The following is a 24448-nucleotide window of genomic DNA, read 5'->3' as shown; positions in this document are numbered from 1 at the left end:
GAGTACAGTGAAGAAGTGTGCTGGTGGTGACAATGGTAAGTGACGACTGTAGACAGAAGGTAGTAGAATATCTTACAGCATCTGTTTAATGGTCCCAAGTATTCTGAACAACTAAGTACACACATATGTAAAAGCAAATGAAAAGATATGACAAAATCCATCACATCTAGAATTCCACTCAATCTTTAATCAAGACGGGATTACAAATTCTTCCAAAAATTTGCAGTTTCAAAGGGCAAAAGGGTAAAACTAGCTCAACCTACTGAGGTCTTTAAAAACCTGTTCAAGTGTGACTGAAAACGTCCTGAACATTTAAAGGCAGGTCTTTGAGTCATTTACAAAACAGGAGATTCAGACAAACAAAATTTAAAGGAAATTTAAAAGAAACTGCTGGCTTGAGTTTCTCTTCAGAGAAAGAAATGTCCACTGAGAAACGACACTGATGACATCATCAAACAGAGACACTGTCCCGCCTGGTCCAATAAAACAAATTAAAACAGGGACAGAAGCAGAGACTTAAAAGAGAAGAGAGAAACGAGAAGGAAGGGTGCGAGTGGTGGTGTGGGTTGGCTGACCAGTAGGGGTCGCTGTGTAGTCCTTCCCTGAGTGGGGGGCTGGCCGTGGGGCAATTGTTCAGCCCCAGTGCTCTCCATGGGCGAGTCTTTTTCTTAAAACATGCCTCTGCAGACGCCTTGATTCCTCAGCTCTCAGCTACGCTTCTGGTTACTGAAGTTTAATTTACATACATTTTTCCCATAAGCAATTCACGTCTTCCATTTCGCCTTAAAAGTCGTCCCGTAGTGGCACATTTTTTCGACACTATGGGAAAAATCAAAAGTACTTCTAGAACCAGAGGGCGGATCAGAGCCACGTCCCTCTTCTGTGTGGGAAGAGCTCAAAGCGTAGGAATCTGGGAGTGGCTTTTCTTTCCCGGGGGTGTGTCCGTGGTGGTCCGTTTCCTGATTGGCACTTTGGGGGGCTGAGGTGGGAGGAGGCGTGGCAGTCCGCTCCTCAGAACAGCCCCAGCTCTGGGCGCTGCGGTGGCTTCATTCATCTGTGTCCAAGTGTCTGGAGCTCGAGCTTGGGGCAGAGGGCAGTGGCTTTAGGAGCTCACTTTGGACTTTTTTGACGGAGGCAAAGTGTCCTCTTTACTGTCGCCATCTTCATCCTCCTCGTCCTCCTCCTCGTCATCGTCATCTGGATAGTCCACCAGACCCACCAAACCACCCTGGAGTGAAGGACATCAACAGTTTAGTCAACGGCACAACAACAATTAAGTAAATAAATAATAATAATAATAAATATCAAAGATTGTTTGTGTCAGTCAGATATTTGGTCGACATTAAATCAAATATTGTGTAGGAGCCATATGTGGGTTTTTACGAGCACGACTCTGCGGCACTAAGGTGTGTGTGTGCTCATTAGTGAGAGCGCTCACCTGCGTTTGGTTGCCTTGGATAATGGCGGCGGGGTGAGTACGGGGAAGAATAATTTCATTACGTTTTGTTATAGTTTTTGTTATCGTTACTTTTTCGTTCACGTTCTACGCCTCGTTTAAGTTGATAGTTTCCATCACACCAGAAAGAGACTGTTCAGGTATCGTTGTTGTGTCCCAAGCCTGTGTCACCTAACTGAAAGTAAGTGCCGGCTTTTATGTTTACGTGTGGAACAATAAAGTCACCGTTTCCCAGGCTTTGAACACTGCGGTCATTACAACTGTGCATCTAATTTATAGATTTTACTGGCTAACGGCCACCGGAGGGCGTTTGACACGCTGTAGAAGCAAACATCAGTGGACAGTGGTCACTGTATTTTAATTATTTTAAGATTCAAAACGCTGTGTTTTATTACAATCAGACCGATATTCACAGAGAAATGAGTCTAAAACGGACACAAGCGAAGCGCGGACATGCAATATAGAAGTTTAGAACCTGCTGCCTTGGAATGATACTTTCTTGGCCAGACCTGACCCGTGCATCACCATGGACCATATTTCTGTGTAAATATCTCATGTTACTACATAACACTCACTCGATAAGCACAAGATCCAGATGTGAAGACACAGACAATGTAAATCAGCTCACAAGGACAGTTGGGACAGCTGTGATGTGTTTGTTAAACTTCAAAATGCTGTGTGTTTTATTACAATCAAATTCATATTCACTTAGAAATTAGTCTAATTAGAGGATGCACCACGGGACCCCCGGTTCAAAAGCCAGCGGTGTGTGTAAATATCTCACGTTACATGTATTTGGTTGGAGCAGCGTTTATTCAGGAGCGCTGTATGGCCTGAAAAGTACGGTAAATACAACTTGAGTTCCCTTTCCTACCTTAGTAGTTACTGCAGCTGGAGGGGAGCCACGTGCCCCTGAGCCTGGAGACCCGGGTGAGCCTGGAGAGCCCGGGTTTAGAGAGGCCGAAGGGGGGCTGGACAGACTGGACTTGGTGGAGCCGGAGAAGGAGAGTTTGAAGCTGGGATTGGGTCGCCCGGACAACGCAGACTTCCCCAGCACCTCCTTCTCCTCGCAGTCTTTTACTGCAGGAGAAAAACAACAAACATGGTCATTTCTGTATATCATGTTTGATTCAACACAACTTTATTCCAGTTATTCTAGTAATTCTGATACTTCATTATGCGCATTAAATGTCTAATAAACAATTCTAACAGTATATATAACTCCTGATTTTGTTGGAATAATATTTGGTGTGCATTAACATGCACTAAAGAAATCTGATCAAGAAAATAACTACTATTATTGTTCAAATAAGCCTGGTGGGGTACAAACACAAGAAATCAGGCGATAATAAGATGTTTGGTGCATATTATCCACTGTCACAGATGGTGGATGGGGCTTGTTTTTGTGAGCTGAATGCAGAGGGCCTACCCTTCTTCCTCTCCATGAACTTGCTGATGGGCTCCATGAGGTCCTGCTCGGGCTTCATCTTGTCTGAGGGGGGCACCACAGCCTCTGCCTCCTCCAGATCGTCCTCGTCCGTGTTGAACCACATCTCCTCCTCGTCCTCTAGTGTCCGTGCGTCCCGTCTGAACCGGTGATTCCTCAGGATGGAGCGCATGCTGAGACACCACAGGGCAGCAACTTGTGAGCAATTCAAACATTAAACTGTAAATGGTGCAGAACACTTAAACCATGACTCAACGTGAACTAAAGGCCCAATGCGGTTCAGCGGTTTGACTGTCACTCTTAATGCAGCAGCATTATCCTCTTACATTGATGGAAATCAAATTAACTGGATTATGGTAGCTTTTTGGCTAAAGAAGGCAGCATGCACATATTTTTGGAATTAAAAGGTTACAACATAACCAATACAATAGCTGGTGGAATGTTTAGTCGTTTTATTGTCGTTTTATTAGCTGCCCATTTAAGGGCTGCTAGCCTTCCCCCAAAAACAAATCAAATAGCAATACATTTCAAAACATACCATAATGTACAAGGGAAAAACATACCATAATAAAAGGGTTAGCTGTTTTCTCAGCTGTTTTAAGAATAAAAATTAAATTAGTTGTGATGAATTGTTGTCGAGTGTCAGCCATGAGACGTGTGAATGCATCAGAGCCACTCGTATGATCACTGAAGAACGGCCCTGGGCAGCCCAGTTTTGATCTGTGAAGTTCTCTTTGTAAAGCAGACAAGATGACAACAGATTGTACAACTTGCTTAGCAACAGGCGTGTTATTTATGCCACACATTGCCATTGTCAATTTTGACCACTATGTTATCGATGTGTGCAGACCAGGACAAGTTAGCGTGACAAATGTGTGAGCCCTTAATTGAGCGCAGTAATTAGGATAAATAAGGATAGAATTTGAAGCAAACTTAGTTTTAGACCGACACTGCTGCCGAGCCTCACCTGTCCAGTTTGGGGTTGTCCTGGCGCTCTCGCTGCTGCTCGTATCGCAGCTTGAGTCCCTTGAACGTCTGAACGTAGGAGACGTCTTCAAGTGCCTTCCAGTAGTTTTCTACGATGTGAGCCGTGAGAGACTTTATGTCCTCCTGACCAGAAGCGAGAGAAACATGTAATGTGTTACAGGTTTGAAATAACTCGACCACAAAGAAGGATAAAAACTTAATGTAAAAGGGTTATAGAAAAACAAACAGTACTTTTCAGACTTTGTGGAAGACTTCAGGGGACACCTCGTGATTTCTATATTTAAGGTTCAAAACGCTGTGTGTTTTATTACAATTACAATTTTCACTGAGAAATGAGTCTAATGCGGAATTGAATCTAGATGCGGCAGAATACAAAGACACCTGTGGACATGCGATATACGGCAATCTGCAGTTTAGAACCTGCCGCATTGAAATTACTTTCTTGGACAGACCTGACTCACGGGTCAAAAGACAACATGTGCATCATCATGGACCATATTTCTGTGTAAATATCTCATGTTACATAGCAACACTCAATAAGTACGAGCTCAGGAGCAGATGAACCAGATGTGAAGACACAGACACAGGTAAATACGCTCGCACAGAGTCATCAAGGACAGAGGACAGCTGTGATGTGTCATTTGTTTGTTAAATTCCAAAATGCTGTGTTTTATTACAATCCAACTCATATTCACTGAGAAATTAGTCTAATTAGTCCCGCAGCAGACTGCAGATGCACCGCGGGACCCCCGGTTCAAAAGACGCATCACTACCACGTTTATTTCATGTGAATTTGGTTCATTGGCAATAAACACTTTCTGATTCTGATTTATGAGTAAATATCTCATGTTACAACGTGGGCTCCTGCAGTTTATTGACAGGTGTATATATTGTATATGTACAAGTTCAATTTTCTTTGTAAATTTTGCGCGTGCAGCTTTTATTCAGGCGCGCAATATGGGCAAGAAAAGTACAGTGGTTAATTAAGCCAGAACAACATGACTGAACAAGGACCAAAATGATCATTTATTTGTTCTACGTCAAAATTATGCAGAACAAAGTCTAATTCGAGGACATTACAGTTCACAGTACTGTATGAATCTTGTCGCGTGAGATTTTGCTCCGAGTAGTCGTAACAACCATGAGGCAATCAAAAATCCATTGATACTAAACACTACAACAATATACAGTCAGAATGCCATTTCCTCACCACGCGCACGTATTCAAACATCTCGATGATGGCCGAGTTCATCAGGTTGTAGCGTGAGCCGTTGTTGAGAAAAGCCTTGACGACCGGTTCAAACAGGAAGTTCCTCATGATGTAGCGGTTGTAAAACTCATCTTTTAGACCAATGATTCTCCGCATGAAGCGTAGGGCACCTGCACAAACACACAAGGAATATTAAGTCTTTATGACCATACGTGACAATGATAAGATGTTAACACAAGTCAACAGTTAATGCCAAGGAAGACTCGAAAGACAATTGCAATATAAAATATAATTTGACTGTAGCTGCTTCAGTAAATAATTAAAAGTGCAGTGTACATATTACGGTTTATGGTCTGGAGGAAGGTACACCAGTTTAGTTAATACTCCACAACAATGCAAGAACTAATGGTGAGCTATTTATTGCAACTATTATAGAAACCCTGTGTTTCGGCACGTATCACAGGTCACATCTCTTGTCCAATTTTCGTCATTCCAAGTTTGTTTTGTAGATAATCATTGTCTGGTTCTTGCCGTTACCTTCTGTATCCCGTTGTTTTATTGTTTTTTCAGGATGCATCCACAACTTTGCAATTTTTCCCTATCTCTTAGAGTGAGGGAATGCTGGTGATTGGTGACATCATCGTCAGTGATGTCTGTCGCCATTGCCAATTGGTCTATTCATTTGTTTTCTGTTTTACGAAGCATTTGCAATCATTTCTCTTCAGTTTGCATAACTGACATGTGTTACTACTTTGACATGTAAAACAACTTCACACTAGTCGGAGCACAACATTTTATACATGTATATCAATATCACACCATTTTAATTGTCAGTATCAATAAACGTTACCGGTACAATACTTAGTAATAAAATACATTTCTCACAAACATCTTCAGAAACACTGATGATATTAAAAGGTGGAAATGAATCCTCATGTTTTGCAGATTTAGGGCACAATCTACGTGAGCTATACACACTAAAAACACCCGTGCCAGGTGACGGTCGCTAATGTTTAATAATAATAATAATAATAACTTTTATTTATATAGCGCTTTTCAGTGACCCAAAGACGCTGAACATATATAAAAAAGGGGGGGTATTTACAGACAGGGGGGACAACACGTACAATACACATTAATATACAGATAAAATGAACAAGACAGAAGAAGTAGAGAGAAAAAGATGGGGATGTAACAGGGGGTAGAAGAGTAGGCAATGGGGTAGAGGAGGCTAGGGTAGGGGAGGTCATAGGCTTGGGTGAAGAGGTATGTTTTTAGGCGGGATTTGAATGTTGTGAGTGAGGGAGAGTGGCGGACAGGTTGGGGGAGGGAGTTCCAGAGTCGGGGTGCTGTTCGGGAGAATGCTCTGTCGCCAAAAGTTTTGAGTCGGGATGTTGGTGCAGCCAGGGTGAGAGAGGAGGAGGATCGGAGAGCTCGGGTGGGGCGGTGGGGGATGAGGAGGTCAGACAGGTAGGGGGGGGCAAGGTGGTGAAGAGCTTTGAAGGTGAGGAGGAGTATTTTAAAGTTTATGCGCTGCTTGATGGGGAGCCAGTGGAGAGAGCGGAGAACGGGAGTGATGTGATCACGGGACCGGGTGTGGGTGAGGAGGCGGGCAGCGGAGTTTTGGACCATTTGGAGTCTGTGGAGGGAATGGGAGGAGATGCCAGTGAGGAGGGAGGTGCAGTAGTCGAGGCGGGAGGAGATGAAGGCATGGATGAGGGATTCAGCAGCGGGGAGGGTGAGGCAGTGTCGGATTTTGGCGATGCGGCGGCGGTGGAAGTATGAGGTCTTGACGATGTGGCTGACATGGGGAGTGAAGGAGAGGGTGGGGTCCATGATGACACCGAGATTGTGTACCAGGGTAGAGGGGGTGATGGTCGAGGTGTCGATGCTGAGTGAAAAGGGACCAGTTTTATTGAGAGTGGATTTGGTGCCAATGAGGAGGAGCTCTGTTTTGTCACTGTTCAGTTTGAGGAAGTTGAGAGTGAGCCATGATTTTATTGTAGAGATGCAGGTTTCGATGTGGCTGAGGGGAGGGTTTTGGGTGGATTTGGTGGTGAGGTATATCTGGGTGTCGTCAGCGTAGCAGTGAAAGTCCAGGTTGAGTTGGCGGAGGATGTGACCAAGGGGGAAGATGTAGCAGATGAAGAGGAGGGGGCCGAGGACTGAGCCCTGGGGGACCCCCTACGTTACTGGGGAGAGGGTGGATGAGTGACCGGAGAGGGAAATGAACTCTTGCCTGTTGGTGAGGTAGGATGTGAGCCAGTCAAGTGCAGAGCCCTCAACACCCAGTTGGCGCAGCCTTTGTAGGAGGATGGAATGGTTTATAGTGTCAAAGGCTGCGCTGAGGTCTAGTAGTAACAGGATGTTGAGGGCCCCGGAGTCTGCAGAGGTGAGGAGATCGTTGAGTACTTTGACCAGGGCTGTTTCAGTGCTGTGAAGTGGGCAGAAGCCAGATTGGAGGGGTTCATAGAGGTTGTTTGACTGGAGGTGGGTGTGAAGTTGGGCGGCGACGATGCGTTCCAGCGTTTTTGAGAGGAACGGCAGGTTGGAGATGGGGCGGTAGTTGGAGAGGTTGGCGGAGTCTAGGGTGGGTTTTTTGAGGATGGGGGTGATGGAGGCCAGTTTGTAGATGGAAGGAACATGGCCGAGGGATAAAGACTGGTTGAAGAGGGTGGTGAGATGGGGGATGAGAGCAGGGAGGCAAGCCTTGGTTAGAGTCGTTGGGAGGGGGTCGAGAGAGCAGGTGGTGGTTTTGGAAGCGGTGATGAGGTCTATGATATGAGAGGAGTTAACAGAGGAGAAGGTGGTGAGGGGAGGGAAGGGTGGGTGGTCAGGGAGAGGGGGGGGCGGGGGTGGGGGTGGTGATGGAGTTAATGGAGACGGCAGTCATGGAGCTGTTGATTTTGGAAATTTTGTCATTGAAGGCAAGGAGGAAAGAGTTGCAGAGGTCAGGGGAGGAGGGTGGAGTGATGTCCGGTGGCTGGAGCAGCTTGTTGACGGTGGAGAACAGGGTGCGAGGGCTCCGGTGGGAGCTGTTGATGAGGGTGGAGAGGTGGGCAGATTTGGCGGCTTGGAGAGCGTCACGGTAGGAGGAGATGTGTAATTTGAAAGCTTCGGCGTGGACGGTGAGGCGGGTTCTTTTGAGGAGTCGTCCGAGTTGGCGGCCAGTCTGCTTCATGGTGCGGAGTTCAGGGGTGTACCAGGGGGCGGGGTTGATGTATGAGACGGAGGAGGTTTTCCAGGGGGCTAGGGAGTCGGAGAGGGTGGTGTTGAGCATGACAGCATAGTCGTCGGGGGAAGAGGGGGGGGAGTCAGGGGGGAAAGCAGAGGATATGAGCTGGGAGAGCGTGAGGGGGTTGACTGACTTGATATTGCGGTAGGTGATGGTGCGTTTTTTGGGGTTGTGGGGTGAGGGTAGGGGGGCGGAGAAAAGGATGCAGAGATGATCAGAGAGAGGGAAGGGGAGGGGGTGGGGCTTAGATATGGGTAGGAGAGAGGAACAGACTAAGTCCAGAGTGTGGCTTTTGGTATGGGTGGGGAAGTCAATGTGTTGGGTGAGATGGAAGCAGTCCAGGAGAGAGAGGAAGTCGGATGTCAGTGGGGCGTTGGGGCAGTCAATGTGGATGTTGAAGTCACCAGTGAGTAGGAGGCGGGCAGAGAGAGAGGATGCGATGGTGAGGAGTTCAGATAATTCAGTGAGGAAAGAGGGGTGGGGCTTTGGGGGACGATAGATCAGGATAGCGGTGATAGAGTTGGGGATTGATGGCAAATCATTGTCTAAAGCTTAATTTAATGACAGAAAACTCCAAAAGCACGCTCGTAGTCATTCATTGTGGCCAAGCAAATGTGTCATGTGGAGTCCAGAGCTCTAGAGCAGGACAACGGGGAATACTTACATAGTGCTAGAAAGGCATGCTGGGAGGCAGTGAGCACCAGCACCCTCCGCAGGATGTCTTTGTTGATGATGTAGTTCTTGATGTGGTACGTGTGGTGCTCCACGCAGAAGGTTAGAAGCTCCAGGATCAGGGCCAGCAGCTGAGACGTTTGAAAGTCATCTGACAGGGAAGAATATACAGGATTAATAGGATGGATAATGCATTAATGCCCAAACTTTTCCCAGGAGGTGCCATATGTAGTATTTTGTTTATATGAAAAAAAAAAAAAAATACACAAAAAAGTTGATATTACAATACTTTGTTTTGTTAATTAAATTGGCAGAAAATGATTTCTTTATTTGGTAAATGTGAAATGGCTTTTAACTTAGAAACTAGTCACCGAGACATAGTGAAACGGTTTGCAATCTAATCCAGTACAGTAGTGCGATTGTCTCCAACAGAGAAATATGTTGTTTTCACAGTTAAACAAGGGGCAGATGGAGCATAATAAACATAATAATGCCTGAGAGAACCTTGAACAAGCAGCATAAGTTCTTCGGACCATAGCATTTTAGTAGCTGAGAGTGAAACTTTCTGGCCATCTCCTCTCATAGTATGTATCAGACCAGTCAATAATGATGAGGAAGGACAATTTGTTGCAATCTCTGATCATGTGACAATTTACAGTAAACGTTCCCTCTCGAGACTGTATTCTTTAAGTTTTGACCGCAAATTTGTTTCTGTATATAATTTTTAGTCCATTTTCAGTTTCAGAACACTTTTTTTAAGGCACTATTGTGACCAATGGGTTGAAAAGGGACAATATTATACCAATCCATGAGAGCGTACCTTTGCTGGGCTTGTCCTCTGTGGTGTTGGCTAAAAGTGGTGCTGAGAGAACATGCATACAGTGCTTGTAGAAGAAACTTAGGAACTCTGTTTTCTCCGTTTTCTGAAAATAAAATTGCAAACAAATCAATGCCCATCAAACACTTAAAAAGCCCTTAATGCAATTGGACCTTCTGCATAGTCTTTTATATAAATCAAGACACCATGATTAGGCAGCAGTTATTTTATTACTTGGTTTAGGGATTTTTAAATGAAATATATTGCACAGGCTGACGAAATATAAATATAATTTCAGTTTCAAAAGATGTTTTCTTCCGGGTTTACCCAAAACGCACCACGGGAGGAGGGGGGGAGACGCAGCGCGCAGGTGAGTGTAACAGTAGATTTAGCGTGTTTTGCATTGGTAGAACGGATGCTTCTAAGTGTGCACCCTTAGTCACGGCAAAACGCGCTGGAGAAAATGTGGTAAACGGCCAGACGGAGCGGCTCCGTCACAGAATCCCGCAGGATTTTGGGGAAAAATTGCTTCACACGCTCTTATCTTTTGATTTAAAAGGCGTAATAGACGATTTTTCGCCAATTTGAGAACTCAAGCGGAAGTGCGCATGCGCACTCACCCCGTGCAGAAGCAGAAAAAAGCCTTGCGGCTAGACGTGCGTTTGTTTATTAGCGCGACGGATCGCATCGCATCCCTCGTCTCCATAGATTTCCATCTTTCTCCGTCTTAATTTTGTCCCGTACACTGAGGGAACTATAATAGATCCATGCGCTTGGACACAGGGAAACGTGCTGCTCTCCTGAGGACGAGCCAGAACGAGGCTGCAGGTGATTGATACGTGGCAGGACTAATTGGCAGTCCACGCCACGAGGAAATGAGACTCAGATTTGGTGCCAAAAAAATCGTCCATTCCACCTTTAATACCGCTCTTTAATTTAATGCCATTTTGCGTTGTGACCAATGTGGTCATAATTTATTTTATTTATATTGTAGAAATCAATAATCTAAGTGCGGCGGATCCATAACCCAAGTAATAAAATAACCGCGGACTTAGGACCACTATGGCCTTGAAAGTAAGATGGTCACATTTGAGTCTGGTTTCCTGGTAGCTGTATGCGAGTTTAGCAGACTCACGTTGGCTGTGGCCAGCATGTTCTCTGGGTCCACCAGTGTTCGAAGCAGCCCCATGAGCTGCACGGCTCCTCCTAGCTCTGGGTCTGTGTCACAAATCATGTGCTCGATGATCAGGTTAATGAGCAGGATGTCCTGGAGACACACACAGTCAGTACAGCTCTAAATGTCATCTCAAACATCTCATGTAATGTGCATCTTACATCATCATTCTGCTGAGACTCTTGCATCACAAACTCCCGCACCATGGACGGGTTGTACTCCACCAGGTATGAGAAGATGTCTGTAGCTGCTCCTCTCACCTGAACGTCATCCATTCCCTGGGAAAACAGTATATTTAAAAACACACATTGGGAAAATGTGAGGTCCTGAACAAACTGCACACAGCGCATCCGACTGAACCAGATCTAACAAATGTGAAAAATTCCGATATAAATGAGAATCTCTAACCCTGACCAGACTCTTCATACTTACGTTATAGCCATACCAGTGTCAAGGCCAGATCTCGTCTGTTCACAAAAGCTAAGCAGGGCTGGGCCTGTACTTGGATCGGAACTATACACCAGGTTCTGTATTGAAGCAGAAGTAGTAAGTTCTAGTTCAGTGCATACTGTTGTTGTGTCTAGAGTTGCTCCGATCAGGATATGAGAGGACGATCACACAGACTGTCATTTTTTACCCCCAAATAGAGTGACTGCGTAATACATTACACAGTCACTATTAGTAAGATCTTTATTATTAATAATAATAACAAATAATTCCCTATCTTTTAGAGTGGCGGAATAGTAGCAGTAGTTAGTTCTAGAACTACAACTACTAGTACTTGTAGTGTTTACGTCATGCAATTATCATGGCAACAGTGCAGAAATACTTTGTAGTTCTAGTAATTGTAGTGTATGCAGCGTTTTTCATTCAATGATCATGGTAGTATTCATTTCGGTGTTGGTTGTGTCGGTTTTGTAGCTTTTTCAGAATCACAAGTTAAACGTTTCCCTATTAGTTTTTACATTGCAAAGTTTGCAGACGGAAAAAAGGCAAGAAGCCATTGCGAGTGACTGCGTAATAGTTTTTTTCCCAGAATGACAATTTAAAAGACATTTAAAGATTAGTTTACATTAACTCTGCAATGAGTACTAATAGGGAAACTTTTAACTTGTCATTACAAACCCGACAAACGCCAAAATGAATGAGTTTTGAATTGAATTTTTGACATGCAATAATCATGGCACTACTAGAACTACAAAGTATGCAGTGTTTTCGTCAATCATGATATTATTAATTTAGGTTTAAGTTAAAAGTTTCCCTACAACTTTATAGTGTGTGTGTGTGTGTGTGTGTGTGTGTGTGTGTGTGTGTGTGTGTGACTTTTAATGCCGGTTGGCAGCCAACTGAAAAGGTGCGTTTAGTAGTACTACTGTAACTGTACGTAGGGCTGCAAAGATTACTCAAGTAATCGATAACAAAAAAACTTTGATTATTATATTTTAGCCACAATGGTTTGTTTAATTAACATATTTAATTGAAAACACGCAAATCTGTGGCACGTGGAGCGCACAGAACAACTTGTTTTTGTTTCCTGCGGAGCTTGTTCCACGTTCAACAAGCACAATAGAGGAGAGAGCGGCATGTTTTAAACTCACTGGGTCCCAGTGTGACTGGGACCGTAGACACCCTGTAGCACCAGTATCGTGCACCGCCTACCCCAGCCCCCCCCCCCACGCTCCACAATCGCAATCCTCTGTGTGCTCGCACATAACAAACTCTGCTTTCTAGTCACACTCGTAAGTTTCAAATATGCCGCTCTCTCCTCTGTTGTGCTTTGAAACAGCAAATACATCCATGTAAACGGCTACGATGACAGGTCGAAGACACAAAGGTTAATGTGAGCGGCGCACGAACCTGGTGCTGCAACATGACTGCAGAGTCACAGCTCAAAACACCAGGCCTCACTCAACAAAGTTTTACAAACAAGTTTCTTATTTCAATTAGGGATCAGGTTTTTTTGGCCCCAATCCGATTCCGAGTCATCTGATTTTGAGTATCTGCCGATACAGAGTCCTGATCCGATACTTTCATAACACATTTTTTTTTTAAATGCACAAATGCAACATAAACAGGTTGTCCCCAGTTTTTGTTTTTTTTTAAACACTTTAACAGTGCACCTTTCTTTGAGGTAGCTTAAATTAAAATAATACTGCAAAATTTGAATTAAAGGCGCAATGGACGATTTTTCGGCGATTTGAGAACGCAGGCGGAAGTGGCATGCGCACTCCCCCGTGCGGACTACACACACACGTGTGTTTGTTTATTAGCGCGACGGATCGCATCGCATCCCCCGTAGATTTCCGTCTACTTATGAGTCAGCTCGAACTGTCTTTCTCCGTCTTCATTTTGCCCCGTACACTGAGGGAACTATATTATGATAGATCAATGCGCTTAGACACGTGGAAATGTGGGACGAGCCGCACGCGGCTGCAGGTGAGCGGTAGGTTTTATGATTGATACGTTTTATGATTGATACGTGGCAGGACTAATCGGCAGTCCACGCCACGAGGAAATAAGACTCAGATTTATGCCCAAAAAATCGTCCATTCAACCTTTAAATAAAGATAGCAGCTCAACTTAAAATACCCAAGAGGAATGTAAACAAATAAGCAAAGTGCGTATTAAATAAAAGTGCAACAGTGTCATAAAGTAAGGCCATAATGTGCTTTTCAGAACTGCACTCTTAATACTCTTCTGGCTTAAATAATAAAATGTATGTTTTTCTTGATGAAATCCGTCTGAATGTCGAGTCGAGAGTAAGCCAGGGGTGTTCTGATCCTCGCGGTAGCCACGGTGTCTATCACGCCGCGCTATCAGCCCGCACTCCGCTTCCCGTGTCTGTGCTCCGGAATGGTGATGTCACCCTCGCCCAAACCGCACGTTGTCTCACCCATGGCTTTCTTCATATTAGCTGCGTTGTCGTGAAAAATTACATCAACCCATTGCTTGTCGATGCCACAGTTATTGAGCATTTTCCTTAATCTGTGTGATACGCTCTGCTGTGACATGCAGGATCGCATGACGCAAAACAAAACTAAAGTTTACTTACTATGTCACTATCCATTCATGCGTCATACGAAGGTCAGAGACTAATAATAAGCTTGAAATGTATCGCGCTGATCAAACCAATAAGAGTAAAATTTATATCCGATCAGTGATCGGGAGGTGACGTCCGATTTCGAGCGAGTCTGAAACCACGTGATCGGGCCCGATTTCCAATCACGGAAATAAATAGGACATCCCTAAATTTACCGGTACTGTAACTGTTGACAAACAGCCAGTTGACAAGTTAATTATTCCTTTACATATATATTCTTTAAATACAAACAGAACAGTTTTGACTGATGAAGTGAAACGTTGCCATTTTGGGGACTAAATTAAGAACAAAATGTATGATTTTAAGCAGAAACTCCTCATTTGTTAATTGTTTAATAATATAACGTTTATTTAAAAAAATATTTACGATAATGTTTTTAAATAGTTTACAAATGTAAAAAAAAAAAAAAAAAGACTATTAATCGAAGAAAAGAATCTATAGATTACTCGATTACTAAAATAATCGATAGCTGCAGCCCTCGTTGTACGCCTTCAAAGTATGTGTTTTACACTATACATTAGATTCACGCAACGTCACAACAGCCGGGTCACAAATAACACCTTGACAATTGAGTTAGCTAGCTGTCATTCTGATCGATCTCAGACCCCGAAACAGTAATAATGCAAAAAAGTTGCTCAGTTTTTTGATATTCAAATCATGCTTGGCAAGAAGAAGAGGTTTCCTTCTACAAGATACCAGCAGTAAAAGGTCAAATACAAACTCTGTGGCTAAAAAACATGTAGCCCAAAATCAAAGAGGATCGTTTGCCAACGAACCTTCAGGTATCTTGCAAGGACAACATTTTAGCCCAGCATGTGATATCTTTAGCTCACGATTATGCTCTGCATAATCGTATGACACGCGGTAGTCAAGGTGATGTTTCCCCCTTGCAAAATGATGGCGTGTGTTACTAGGTCAAGTGACCCCGATGATGAGGTCACGTGAAGATATGTATAGCGTCACGCCTACGGCTGCTAAACAACAAAGTTGAAAGAACGGAGGAAAGTAACTTGAAGAGTAAGTCTGGAGAATAAAGTCTAACTACAGTAGGTGTCAGTAAATGTACCTTTTCAGGGCTTGGCTGCCAACCTCACGGGCATGATTTCATCATGTGTTTTTGTCATTCAATGATCATGTCGGTGTAATCCCTCATTCGTCCAGGCGTGTTCCATAGTAGAAAAAGCTTCAGTTGTAGTCATCTGGACTCAGTTTGAAAAAATAGACGTTTCGACTCTCATCCAAGAGTCATTGTCAATAACAGAATTTAGGTCGAGAACTCCGATATTAATACTGTTCTGTGGTAAGACCCGCCCATTGGGAGGAGCCTTCCTGAAGTAGAAAGAGTTGTTTGTTTCAACAGAAACTCCCCCTTGTATCTACCGAGCTAGCCTATTCAGAATCTTAATGGGCTATTAGAATCCTCTTTGTCTTTGTGAGACCCTGGCTCAACCACCCTGAGTACCTGATTAGCATCTGAATGTCCTCTACCTTTCCAGGGGTTCAGAATCCCATTATAAATAACAGGAAGATGAAACCTAAGCCCTCCATTTCTGTTTAAAGAAGGTCTTTCCTTTTTAACAAAAATAGCTTCCTTGACTCCTCTTTCAAACCATCTTTTCTCCCTGCTTAAAACCTTCACCTCACCGTCTTCAAACGAGTGATTAGAGGCTTCAAGATGGAGATGTACGGCGCTCTGTGGTCCTGAACTAGTATTTCTTCTGTGCTGATACAGTCTCTTGTGTAGAGGCTGTTTTGTCTCACCTATGTACCGTTCTTTACAACTTTCTTCACTGCATTGGATCGAATAAACTACATTGCTCTGTTTTTGAGTCGGCAACTTGTCCTTTGGGTGAACCAGTTTTTGTCTTAAAGTGTTTCCTGGTTTAAAATAAACAGGGACTTCGTGTTGTCTAAAAATTCTCTGCAGTTTTTCCGACAGGCCAGACACATAAGGGATAGAAACACCCTTCCTTCTCTGTTCAGTTTCCCTTTTGTCCTGCTTCTTGGTTCTCTTCACTCTGTTGAGGGCCCAAGCGGGGTAACCACAGGCTGAGAGGGCATTTCGGACATGTTTTTCCTCTTTCTTCTTGCCCTCTGAGCTGGTGGGCACACCTTGAGCTCTGTGTTGTAAGGTTCTGATCACCCCCAGCTTGTGCTGTAGTGGGTGGTTGGAACCAAAGAGCAGATACTGGTCCGTGTGTGTAGGTTTCCTATATACTTCTATTTGGAGTTTCCCGTCCTCTCCTCTGATCGTGGAACAATCAAGAAAGGCCAAGCGATTCTCCTTAGCGTCTTCTCTTGTAAACCTAATATGTGGGTCCACCGCATTGATGTGATCAGAGAAGGTTTCCAGCTCTTGTTTCTTGATTGTTACAAAAGTATCATCGACATAGCGGAGCCACAGTTTTGGAGCTATGCCTGAGAATGAGGACAGTGCCTTCTTCTCAAAGTGCTCCATGTACAGGTTGGCCACTATGGGAGAGACGGGCGAGCCCATGGCACAGCCATGAATCTGTCTGTAAAATTGTCCCAGGAATTGAAAGTAAGTGGTGTTCAGACAGATGTCCAACAGTTTACATATGTGTTCAGGTGTCAGTTTGGTCCTGACACCACCAGCAGCAGGAAGACACCACCCTACAGGAAAGGACCAAACTGACACCTGAACACATATGTAAACTGTTGGACATCTGTCTGAACACCACTTACTTTCAATTCCGGGGACAATTTTACAGACAGATTCATGGCTGTGCCATGGGCTCGCCCGTCTCTCCCATAGTGGCCAACCTGTACATGGAGCACTTTGAGAAGAAGGCACTGTCCTCATTCTCAGGCATAGCTCCAAAACTGTGGCTCCGCTATGTCGATGATACTTTTGTAACAATCAAGAAACAAGAGCTGGAAACCTTCTCTGATCACATCAATGCGGTGGACCCACATATTAGGTTTACAAGAGAAGACGCTAAGGAGAATCGCTTGGCCTTTCTTGATTGTTCCACGATCAGAGGAGAGGACGGGAAACTCCAAATAGAAGTATATAGGAAACCTACACACACGGACCAGTATCTGCTCTTTGGTTCCAACCACCCACTACAGCACAAGCTGGGGGTGATCAGAACCTTACAACACAGAGCTCAAGGTGTGCCCACCAGCTCAGAGGGCAAGAAGAAAGAGGAAAAACATGTCCGAAATGCCCTCTCAGCCTGTGGTTACCCCGCTTGGGCCCTCAACAGAGTGAAGAGAACCAAGAAGCAGGACAAAAGGGAAACTGAACAGAGAAGGAAGGGTGTTTCTATCCCTTATGTGTCTGGCCTGTCGGAAAAACTGCAGAGAATTTTTAGACAACACGAAGTCCCTGTTTATTTTAAACCAGGAAACACTTTAAGACAAAAACTGGTTCACCCAAAGGACAAGTTGCCGACTCAAAAACAGAGCAATGTAGTTTATTCGATCCAATGCAGTGAAGAAAGTTGTAAAGAACGTTACATAGGTGAGACGAAACAGCCTCTACACAAGAGGCTTTATCATCACAGAAGAAATACTAGTTCAGGACCTCAGAGCGCCGTGCATCTCCATCTTGAAGCCTCTAATCACTCGTTTGAAGACGGTGAGGTGAAGGTTTTAAGCAGGGAGAAAAGATGGTTTGAAAGAGGAGTCAAGGAAGCTATTTTTGTTAAAAAAGAAAGACCTTCTTTAAACAGAAATGGAGGGCTTAGGTTTCATCTTCCTGTTATTTATAATGGGATTCTGAACCCCTGGAAAGGTAAAGGACATTCAGATGCTAATCAGGTACTCAGGGTGGTTGAGCCAGGGTCTCACAAAGACAAAGAGGTTTCTAATAGCCCATTAAGATTCTGAATAGGCTAGCTCGGTAGATACAAGGGAGAGTTTCTGTTGAAACAAACAACTCTTTCTACTTCACGAAGGCTCCTCCCAATGGGCGGGTCTTACCACAGAACAGTATTAATATCGGAGTTCTCGACCTAAATTCTGTTATTGACAATGACTCTTGGATGAGAGTCGAAACGTCTATTTTTTCAAACTGAGTCCAGATGACTACAACTGAAGCTTTTTCTACTATTCAATGATCATGGCAACTATACAGGATATGGCCTTGCATTATGCAGTCACTCGCAATGGCTTCTTGCCATTGCATGGCTTCTAGTGTGAATGTGTTGTGTGAGTAAATGGTCCCCAACCAGACCACCAAGGGTGACCCCAGAAAATGCAGGGGGTCCGCAAAGCCTTGTTTGGCCAGAGGGTCATCAAAGGCCCTATCAAAGGGGTATCCATGGGTTTCAGAATGAAAAAAGGTCTGTTGCAATAGCAATTTAAATAAAATATATATTTTACAGGACGCTGAACTTAAATTATGACAACAAAAAAATGTATGTTTTCATTAAATAATTAACTGCTCCTGACGGTTTGTGCCGGCAGCATTGAAGAATGGGTCAAATGCAGAGGACAGATTTCCCAACAGGGACCATAAAGTGTACCGTAACATGATTTAGGGTGGGTCAAGGAAAGGAAGTTAGGAATCAGTGGTACAACCCCATTCATATACAAATGAATAGAGTATTCTGGGATGTGCATATAAAATACAAATACAAGCCATAGAGATATGGTATACACAAGCCAGGCCACTCACCAGGATGACTTCTAATGCAGGAAGGATTCCCATGTTGGACAATGTTTTGAAGAAGGAGTCTCGATTCTGAGGTTGTAATGTTTGGGAGAAGGCGCAGAACTCTTTGAGGAAGTTCACCTAAAAAAAGAGAAACAAAAAAAGTGTGGGATTTTCCAGTGAAACTGAATAAAGAAGAATGAAATGGATTTGACTTTCAGAAAACTCATACCAGTTCATGCCTTTTGTCGTCATCTGTTGCTTCGTCAGTCAGCTGTGCAAAAAGGTCTGTCAAAAACTTCTCATCGTCCTGATGTTAGAGAAAAAAGAATGTGCACTTAAAATTGGATAACATTATTTTAGAGGTTTAGAAATAATGACAACTAAATAACTACTACAGACACAGAATTACTTATTTTACACAATAGGCTGGTAACAAATGTAAACAACAAAAGACTTGCTAAATATTTGTGCATTAAAAAGCCATGTCCATCTACTAATCCACAATAAGTCAAACTTTAGGCTTAAAACAACAAAATAAGCCATTTTGAGAACTCAAGCCGAGTGAAAATTATAGGGATGCACCAATACATCAACCCAGTATCCTAACGGTCGATGTTCACTTCATTGAGTAATATTAACAGCCAAAAGCGCCGACATTGTCCGCTGATGAGTTAACTCTGCCGACACTTGGCAGAAACAGGAAGAAAAACACCTAGAAATGACAATGACAAAGTCACAGACTTTTAAAAAGCTCTAGAAATGTTTTAGATAAAATGTATTCAACACATCTGCCATTTTCTAGATATTGTTTAGGGGGAAAAAAATGGTTAAATGTTTCCTTCTTAAACCCACATGCACTGAAGTTATAAGGAGTAGAGAAAAGTTCTGAGAGTCTGAACAGAGTCTGAGGAGACGCTCACTGCTGCGGTTACAGGAGGAGGCGGAGCAACATGACAAACGGACTGGAGAGGATCAGGAAAAAAAAAATCATAATTTTAATAAAACAGAAAATTAACTTAACTAAAAGTGTGAAGACTAAATTTACAAAAATAATATTATAGCCTTAAAATGAGTGCTAATAAACATAGCATTTAAATACATTTAAAAATGGATCTGATCCCCATTTCAGAAAGAAGGAAAAAGGTTTAAAGCAATACTTCTTTCTTCTAAAGTCGGTGTAATCCCTCATTCGTCCAGGCGTGTTCCATAGTAAAAAAAGCTTCAGTTGTAGTCATCTGGACTCAGTTAGAAAAAATAGACGTTTCGACTCTCATCCAAGAGTCATTGTCAAAGTCATTGTCTAAAGTGTTGAAAATAACTAAATAACTAAAATGTTGTCATATCGGTGCAGCACAAGAAAATGAGGATACAATTTCATCCGAACATCTTCCAAGAATACAATTGGATAACAAAACAACTTGTGTTTGATCGTCTAATATAGAAACAGTGCAGAGAATATGAATGGTTTAAATGAGTGGTAAACAAAGACACGGCACTAATAGACCCGTCCGGAGGAGCTCAGTGATTTACACAACACTGGAGCGTCTCCATGGGGACAGCATACATAAACGTGCCGAGTTGACACAGTACAAAACAAATCAAAGGTCATATGGACATGAATGACTCCCAAAGCGACCAGTCTGATGTGCGCAGTCGTGACTGGCACTAACGCCACCGAAACAAAGACTACACAACACATTTGTCCAAAAACATGATGCTCCTGAGGTTTTCCTTTCCAGTTCAACCAGAACGTTCGGTCACAATGTTATTTCATGAAAACTTTTTTCTTCATTTGACTAAGTTATGATGTGCTTCCGTTATATGCCAGACCAGAAAACAATATTACCAATTATATAAAACTTATTCAAAACATAAAAAATAAAAGCTAGTACCATAAACACACCTCTATTCATACATGGGGTGGCTAGGCCTCTCACGATAACACATTTTAAAGTGCGATATATTGTTTTAACGTTGTTAAGCATGAGCTGGAAATAAACGTAAAAATGTATAAAAGAAGTTAGTATTTACAATAAGTTATTAAATTGATGGGGTACATATGATAAATATTAGGGGACGCACTAAATTTGTTGATACAGTATCGTTGGCTACTGTATTGATATATCATCATGAGTAATTTTTGGTTTAATTCACTCAACTATTTAGTGATAGCGCTACAATTTTGTTGCTTGTTTTGAGAAAGAAAATGTGTTTATGCAAAACATTTGACATATTCACATTTTAGATTCAAATGGGTGTGTTCTACTGAAGTATGTGCAGGTCATGGTTTAACAAAGAAAAGCATTGTTAAAATATATTGGGTTCTTTAAATTGTGATACTGTAGAATATCATGAGCAATATATCGATTATCGCAAGTATCATGATATTGTGATATTATTGTATGGTGAGTCTGTGATTCCAAGCCTAATAAATATTGCTAAATCTTTCATTTGATTATCATTGAATGATAAGTTGATAAAGTATTATTTGTGACAGGCCTAGAGATGGCGTTGCTTATTAGCAAAAGCCTTAACCATAAACAAAAATATTTTTTTAGAACCATTTAAAATTTGCAAGCATTTTTCCCACGTGTAAACTCGAACAGCAGCCTCAGTGAGCAGAAGCCACTCAGCCCTCACCTGTAGCATGCCCACAATCTCCACCTTGTTGAAGAAGATGAAGGAGTGCAGTGTGGACAGCATGTTCTCCTCAAACACAGAGGGCGTGGGCAGCACCATGTCCTGGATGTACTGCACACGGTACGTCTGGTGGATCTTCTGCCTCAGCTCTGGGTCCGAGATGGGGATGACCTCCTTGAAGCGCGCCGTTTTGGTGAGAAACTCCCTGTGCGGGCGCGGCTGTGGCAGCACTGGGTCGAACTCCAGACAGCCGATTACGTCCATGATGCACTCGTCCGAGAACATGACCTCGAACAACGCCGTGCGGTTTAACAGGAAGATACCTTTGATGATCTCATAGAGGTGGTGCAGGCCCTCCCTGTTTTCCAGGTCCTCGCACATGCGGAACAGCTCCAGCAGTTTGCGGATATAGTTCTCGTTCTCAACGGCCAGAGCCAGTTTCTCCCTCCTCAGAGGAGAGGGCAGCGAGGAGGCCACCAACTCTGCCAGATCCTCCAGGCGGCCCAGTTCACACGGGGGCAACTCCAGCCCCGGAGAGGACATGTCGTCAAAGCGCTCCTCTTCAGACTCGTCCATCACATCCTGAGTGATCTCCACCGATGGGTCCTTCCCTTGCACCTAAGAGAAAAGAAAACAATACACAGAATGAGAAATACTTCTTATTTGCATTAGGTCCAAAGGAAAGAGCCAAATCAGCAGCTGCCTGCCTTGTGTCCTTGGGCAAGACCCTTAGCCCACCAGTGTCTGCGCACACTGGTGAGTGAATGTGTGTGTCATTGAAGGTAGAAAAGCACTATATCAACGTGACAATTCTACCATTTGTATTATTCATAAAATATTCAGCGGCAGATAAACACAAAGAAGTATTTACCTGGCAGATTTTCTCCCAGATCTCGTCACAGCCAGCCTTCTCCTGGAAGCTCAGCGCCAAGTCGTAGTTTTCTGCCTCGCACCACACTATCAACGTGTCCTGTGAAGAACCAAACCAAATTTAATATCCAGGCAAACAAGACTGTATATTATCTACATCAGGGCTATTCAACTTTAAAATTCAAATTTTCCTGAGGTGCACAACACGCCACTACTGTAACAAAAGTTTGGGTTGCACAAAACATCCCCAACACGGTTTCAATAAATGTTGTTTATACAATAAAATAACTGCTAATACATTTTGGTGAGAAACAACATACAAACTGCTTTACCAACATTGCTTTAAAATCACCTGAAGGGCCTGATTTGGCCCCCAGGCCTTATGTTGAATAGCCCTGGTCCACATGGTTGAAGTCACCACTCACCTGCTGTTTCTGGTAGGCAGTGTTTGGGTTGATTTTGGACTCCAGCAGTAGAGAACCTGTCAGATAAACACAATGGTTTAGTAACTTCTAATAGTAGAGGTTGTAGTTACCTGATAATACAGTTCAAGATAGAATTGGAGAAAAGGTGTAAATTAAATTATGTAACAAAAGTAGAGTCTGTTTGTTGCAACATTACGGCGACTGAAGTGTCCAAAGTGGACGGAGTGTCTTTCCAAAGGACACAATGACTGTATGTGCTGGGACGAGGTTAGAGCTGCGCTGGTTGGTGGGCACACTCGACCGACTGCACCACTGTCAACTGTCAACAATATAGACTTGAGGGACAATTTAGGAAAGCAGCACGCACACTTCCCTCTCTCATGGCTGCAAGAGTAGACATGGAGTAGATAACAAGGTCATTCCTCACTCTGTCTGTGACTGAACTCGAGGTGCCAGATTAGTGACAGCCAATTCTCTAGTAAAAGCAGACTTTGGAGGAAGAGATGAGTCTAATTTTGGTCTTTCTTGTTTATTTTCAACTGTCAAAATAAAAACCTAAGAGAGACAAATCCAAAACTAAATCAAGTCAAATTTAGACTATATAATATAGAAAATCACCAATACAAATCAGCCCTGTGCTAAATGAGCACATAAACTGTCCTAAACTAACTCCATGCAGTCTTCACGCGGAGACTGTAGTTTCTCTCATAAAGGTTTGCCAAGGAGTGAAATTTATTAGCATCATCAGGCGCTGCTAATATATTTCAGCGCCGTAGTTCCTTTTCCACACGCTTTAAAATAAACCCGGTCACAGAAACACTACATAAACATAATGATTGGCTATAGAACTGTGAGAAAGTACAAACAAGAGAGAATGACAAGGCAAATTATTATGCCCCATTAGTTTATAACACTTTATTCAACTGTATTATATATCATTATGCATTTATCATTTTATGTTAGATGTACTTTCACTGAGGAACAGACATCACTAAAATTGACATCATCTATATTCGGTTTACATTTGTAGATTTTATTATTTCGAGATGTGAGATTTGATAGCGTTGCCCCTGAATCCTGACCCCAACAGTAACCATAATAACCAACAAATGTGGGAACATGGAATCCCTTCTTGATTCTGATCTAATGTGGCTGACCCCCAAACATTGGAGAGGTCTCCTTTCCCCGATGTGCACCTAGTTTAATCCTGATGTAGACGTAGGTTTCGACACGTTTTAGTCCTGGTTTGGTTCAAATTATAACGGGGTGTTTGTGTATGTGTTCCCGTCGACTCACCATCACTCTCGGCTCGCACCAGTAGAGACGTGCCCCTCAGCCGCTCCACGTAGCCCGATGAGACATGGCCGGTGCCGCGGTCGTCCCACTGGCGGTCCTCGTTCAGGGTGTACACTTTGACCCTCCGCCGCGTGTCCGTCATCCTGACAAGTGACAGCGGCCCGTGTCCCCTCCCGGACCCGCTAAATGTATGCCGAATGTGGAGGGTTTTGTTTTTTCCCCCCCTTTTCTTTTTGCGACACTTTGGTCCACACAGTCTTTTATCAAGGGTAATGGGGATTGATTTGGAGCTGGATCAGAAACTTCTCCCTAAATGTTAAAGTGTTTTGAAATCATTGTGCTATTCAACAGAACGATTAATGTGCACCGCAGAGAGCATTTAAAAACGCGCGTGTTTGCAGTTCACGGACCAAAAATGCCATGCAAGACAATGGTGTGGGTGATGGTCCAAAAAACGTACGCGTGGATGACTTAGCTACGTTTACAGGTAACCAA

General features: G+C 43.3%; 1 protein-coding gene across 1 annotated transcript; it reads right to left on the bottom strand.

The window, feature by feature from the left end:
- Window positions 1-59: 59 nt before the first annotated feature.
- On the bottom strand, window positions 60-24174 carry smek1 (SMEK homolog 1, suppressor of mek1 (Dictyostelium)). Its single transcript, XM_072446657.1, has 15 exons — window positions 23954-24174; window positions 22658-22713; window positions 22234-22332; window positions 21363-21980; window positions 18952-19029; window positions 18744-18860; window positions 11160-11276; window positions 10960-11091; window positions 9828-9930; window positions 9000-9158; window positions 5101-5270; window positions 3871-4013; window positions 2886-3076; window positions 2331-2536; window positions 60-1228 (listed from the first exon to the last, which is right to left on the bottom strand). Exons 1-15 carry the CDS (start codon window positions 24093-24095, stop codon window positions 1103-1105), a joined length of 2457 nt encoding a protein of 818 aa, XP_072302758.1. The 5' UTR covers window positions 24096-24174; the 3' UTR covers window positions 60-1102.
- Window positions 24175-24448: the final 274 nt, after the last annotated feature.

Source organism: Eucyclogobius newberryi, unplaced genomic scaffold (assembly GCF_026437365.1).
Source record: "Eucyclogobius newberryi isolate DKJ021-1_F unplaced genomic scaffold, fEucNew1.0.hap1 SCAF_1, whole genome shotgun sequence".
In the NCBI taxonomy this organism is placed as follows: domain Eukaryota; kingdom Metazoa; phylum Chordata; class Actinopteri; order Gobiiformes; family Gobiidae; genus Eucyclogobius; species Eucyclogobius newberryi.
The sequence above is the reverse complement of the archived record's forward strand: the minus strand, read 5'-3'. Positions and strand labels throughout refer to the sequence as shown.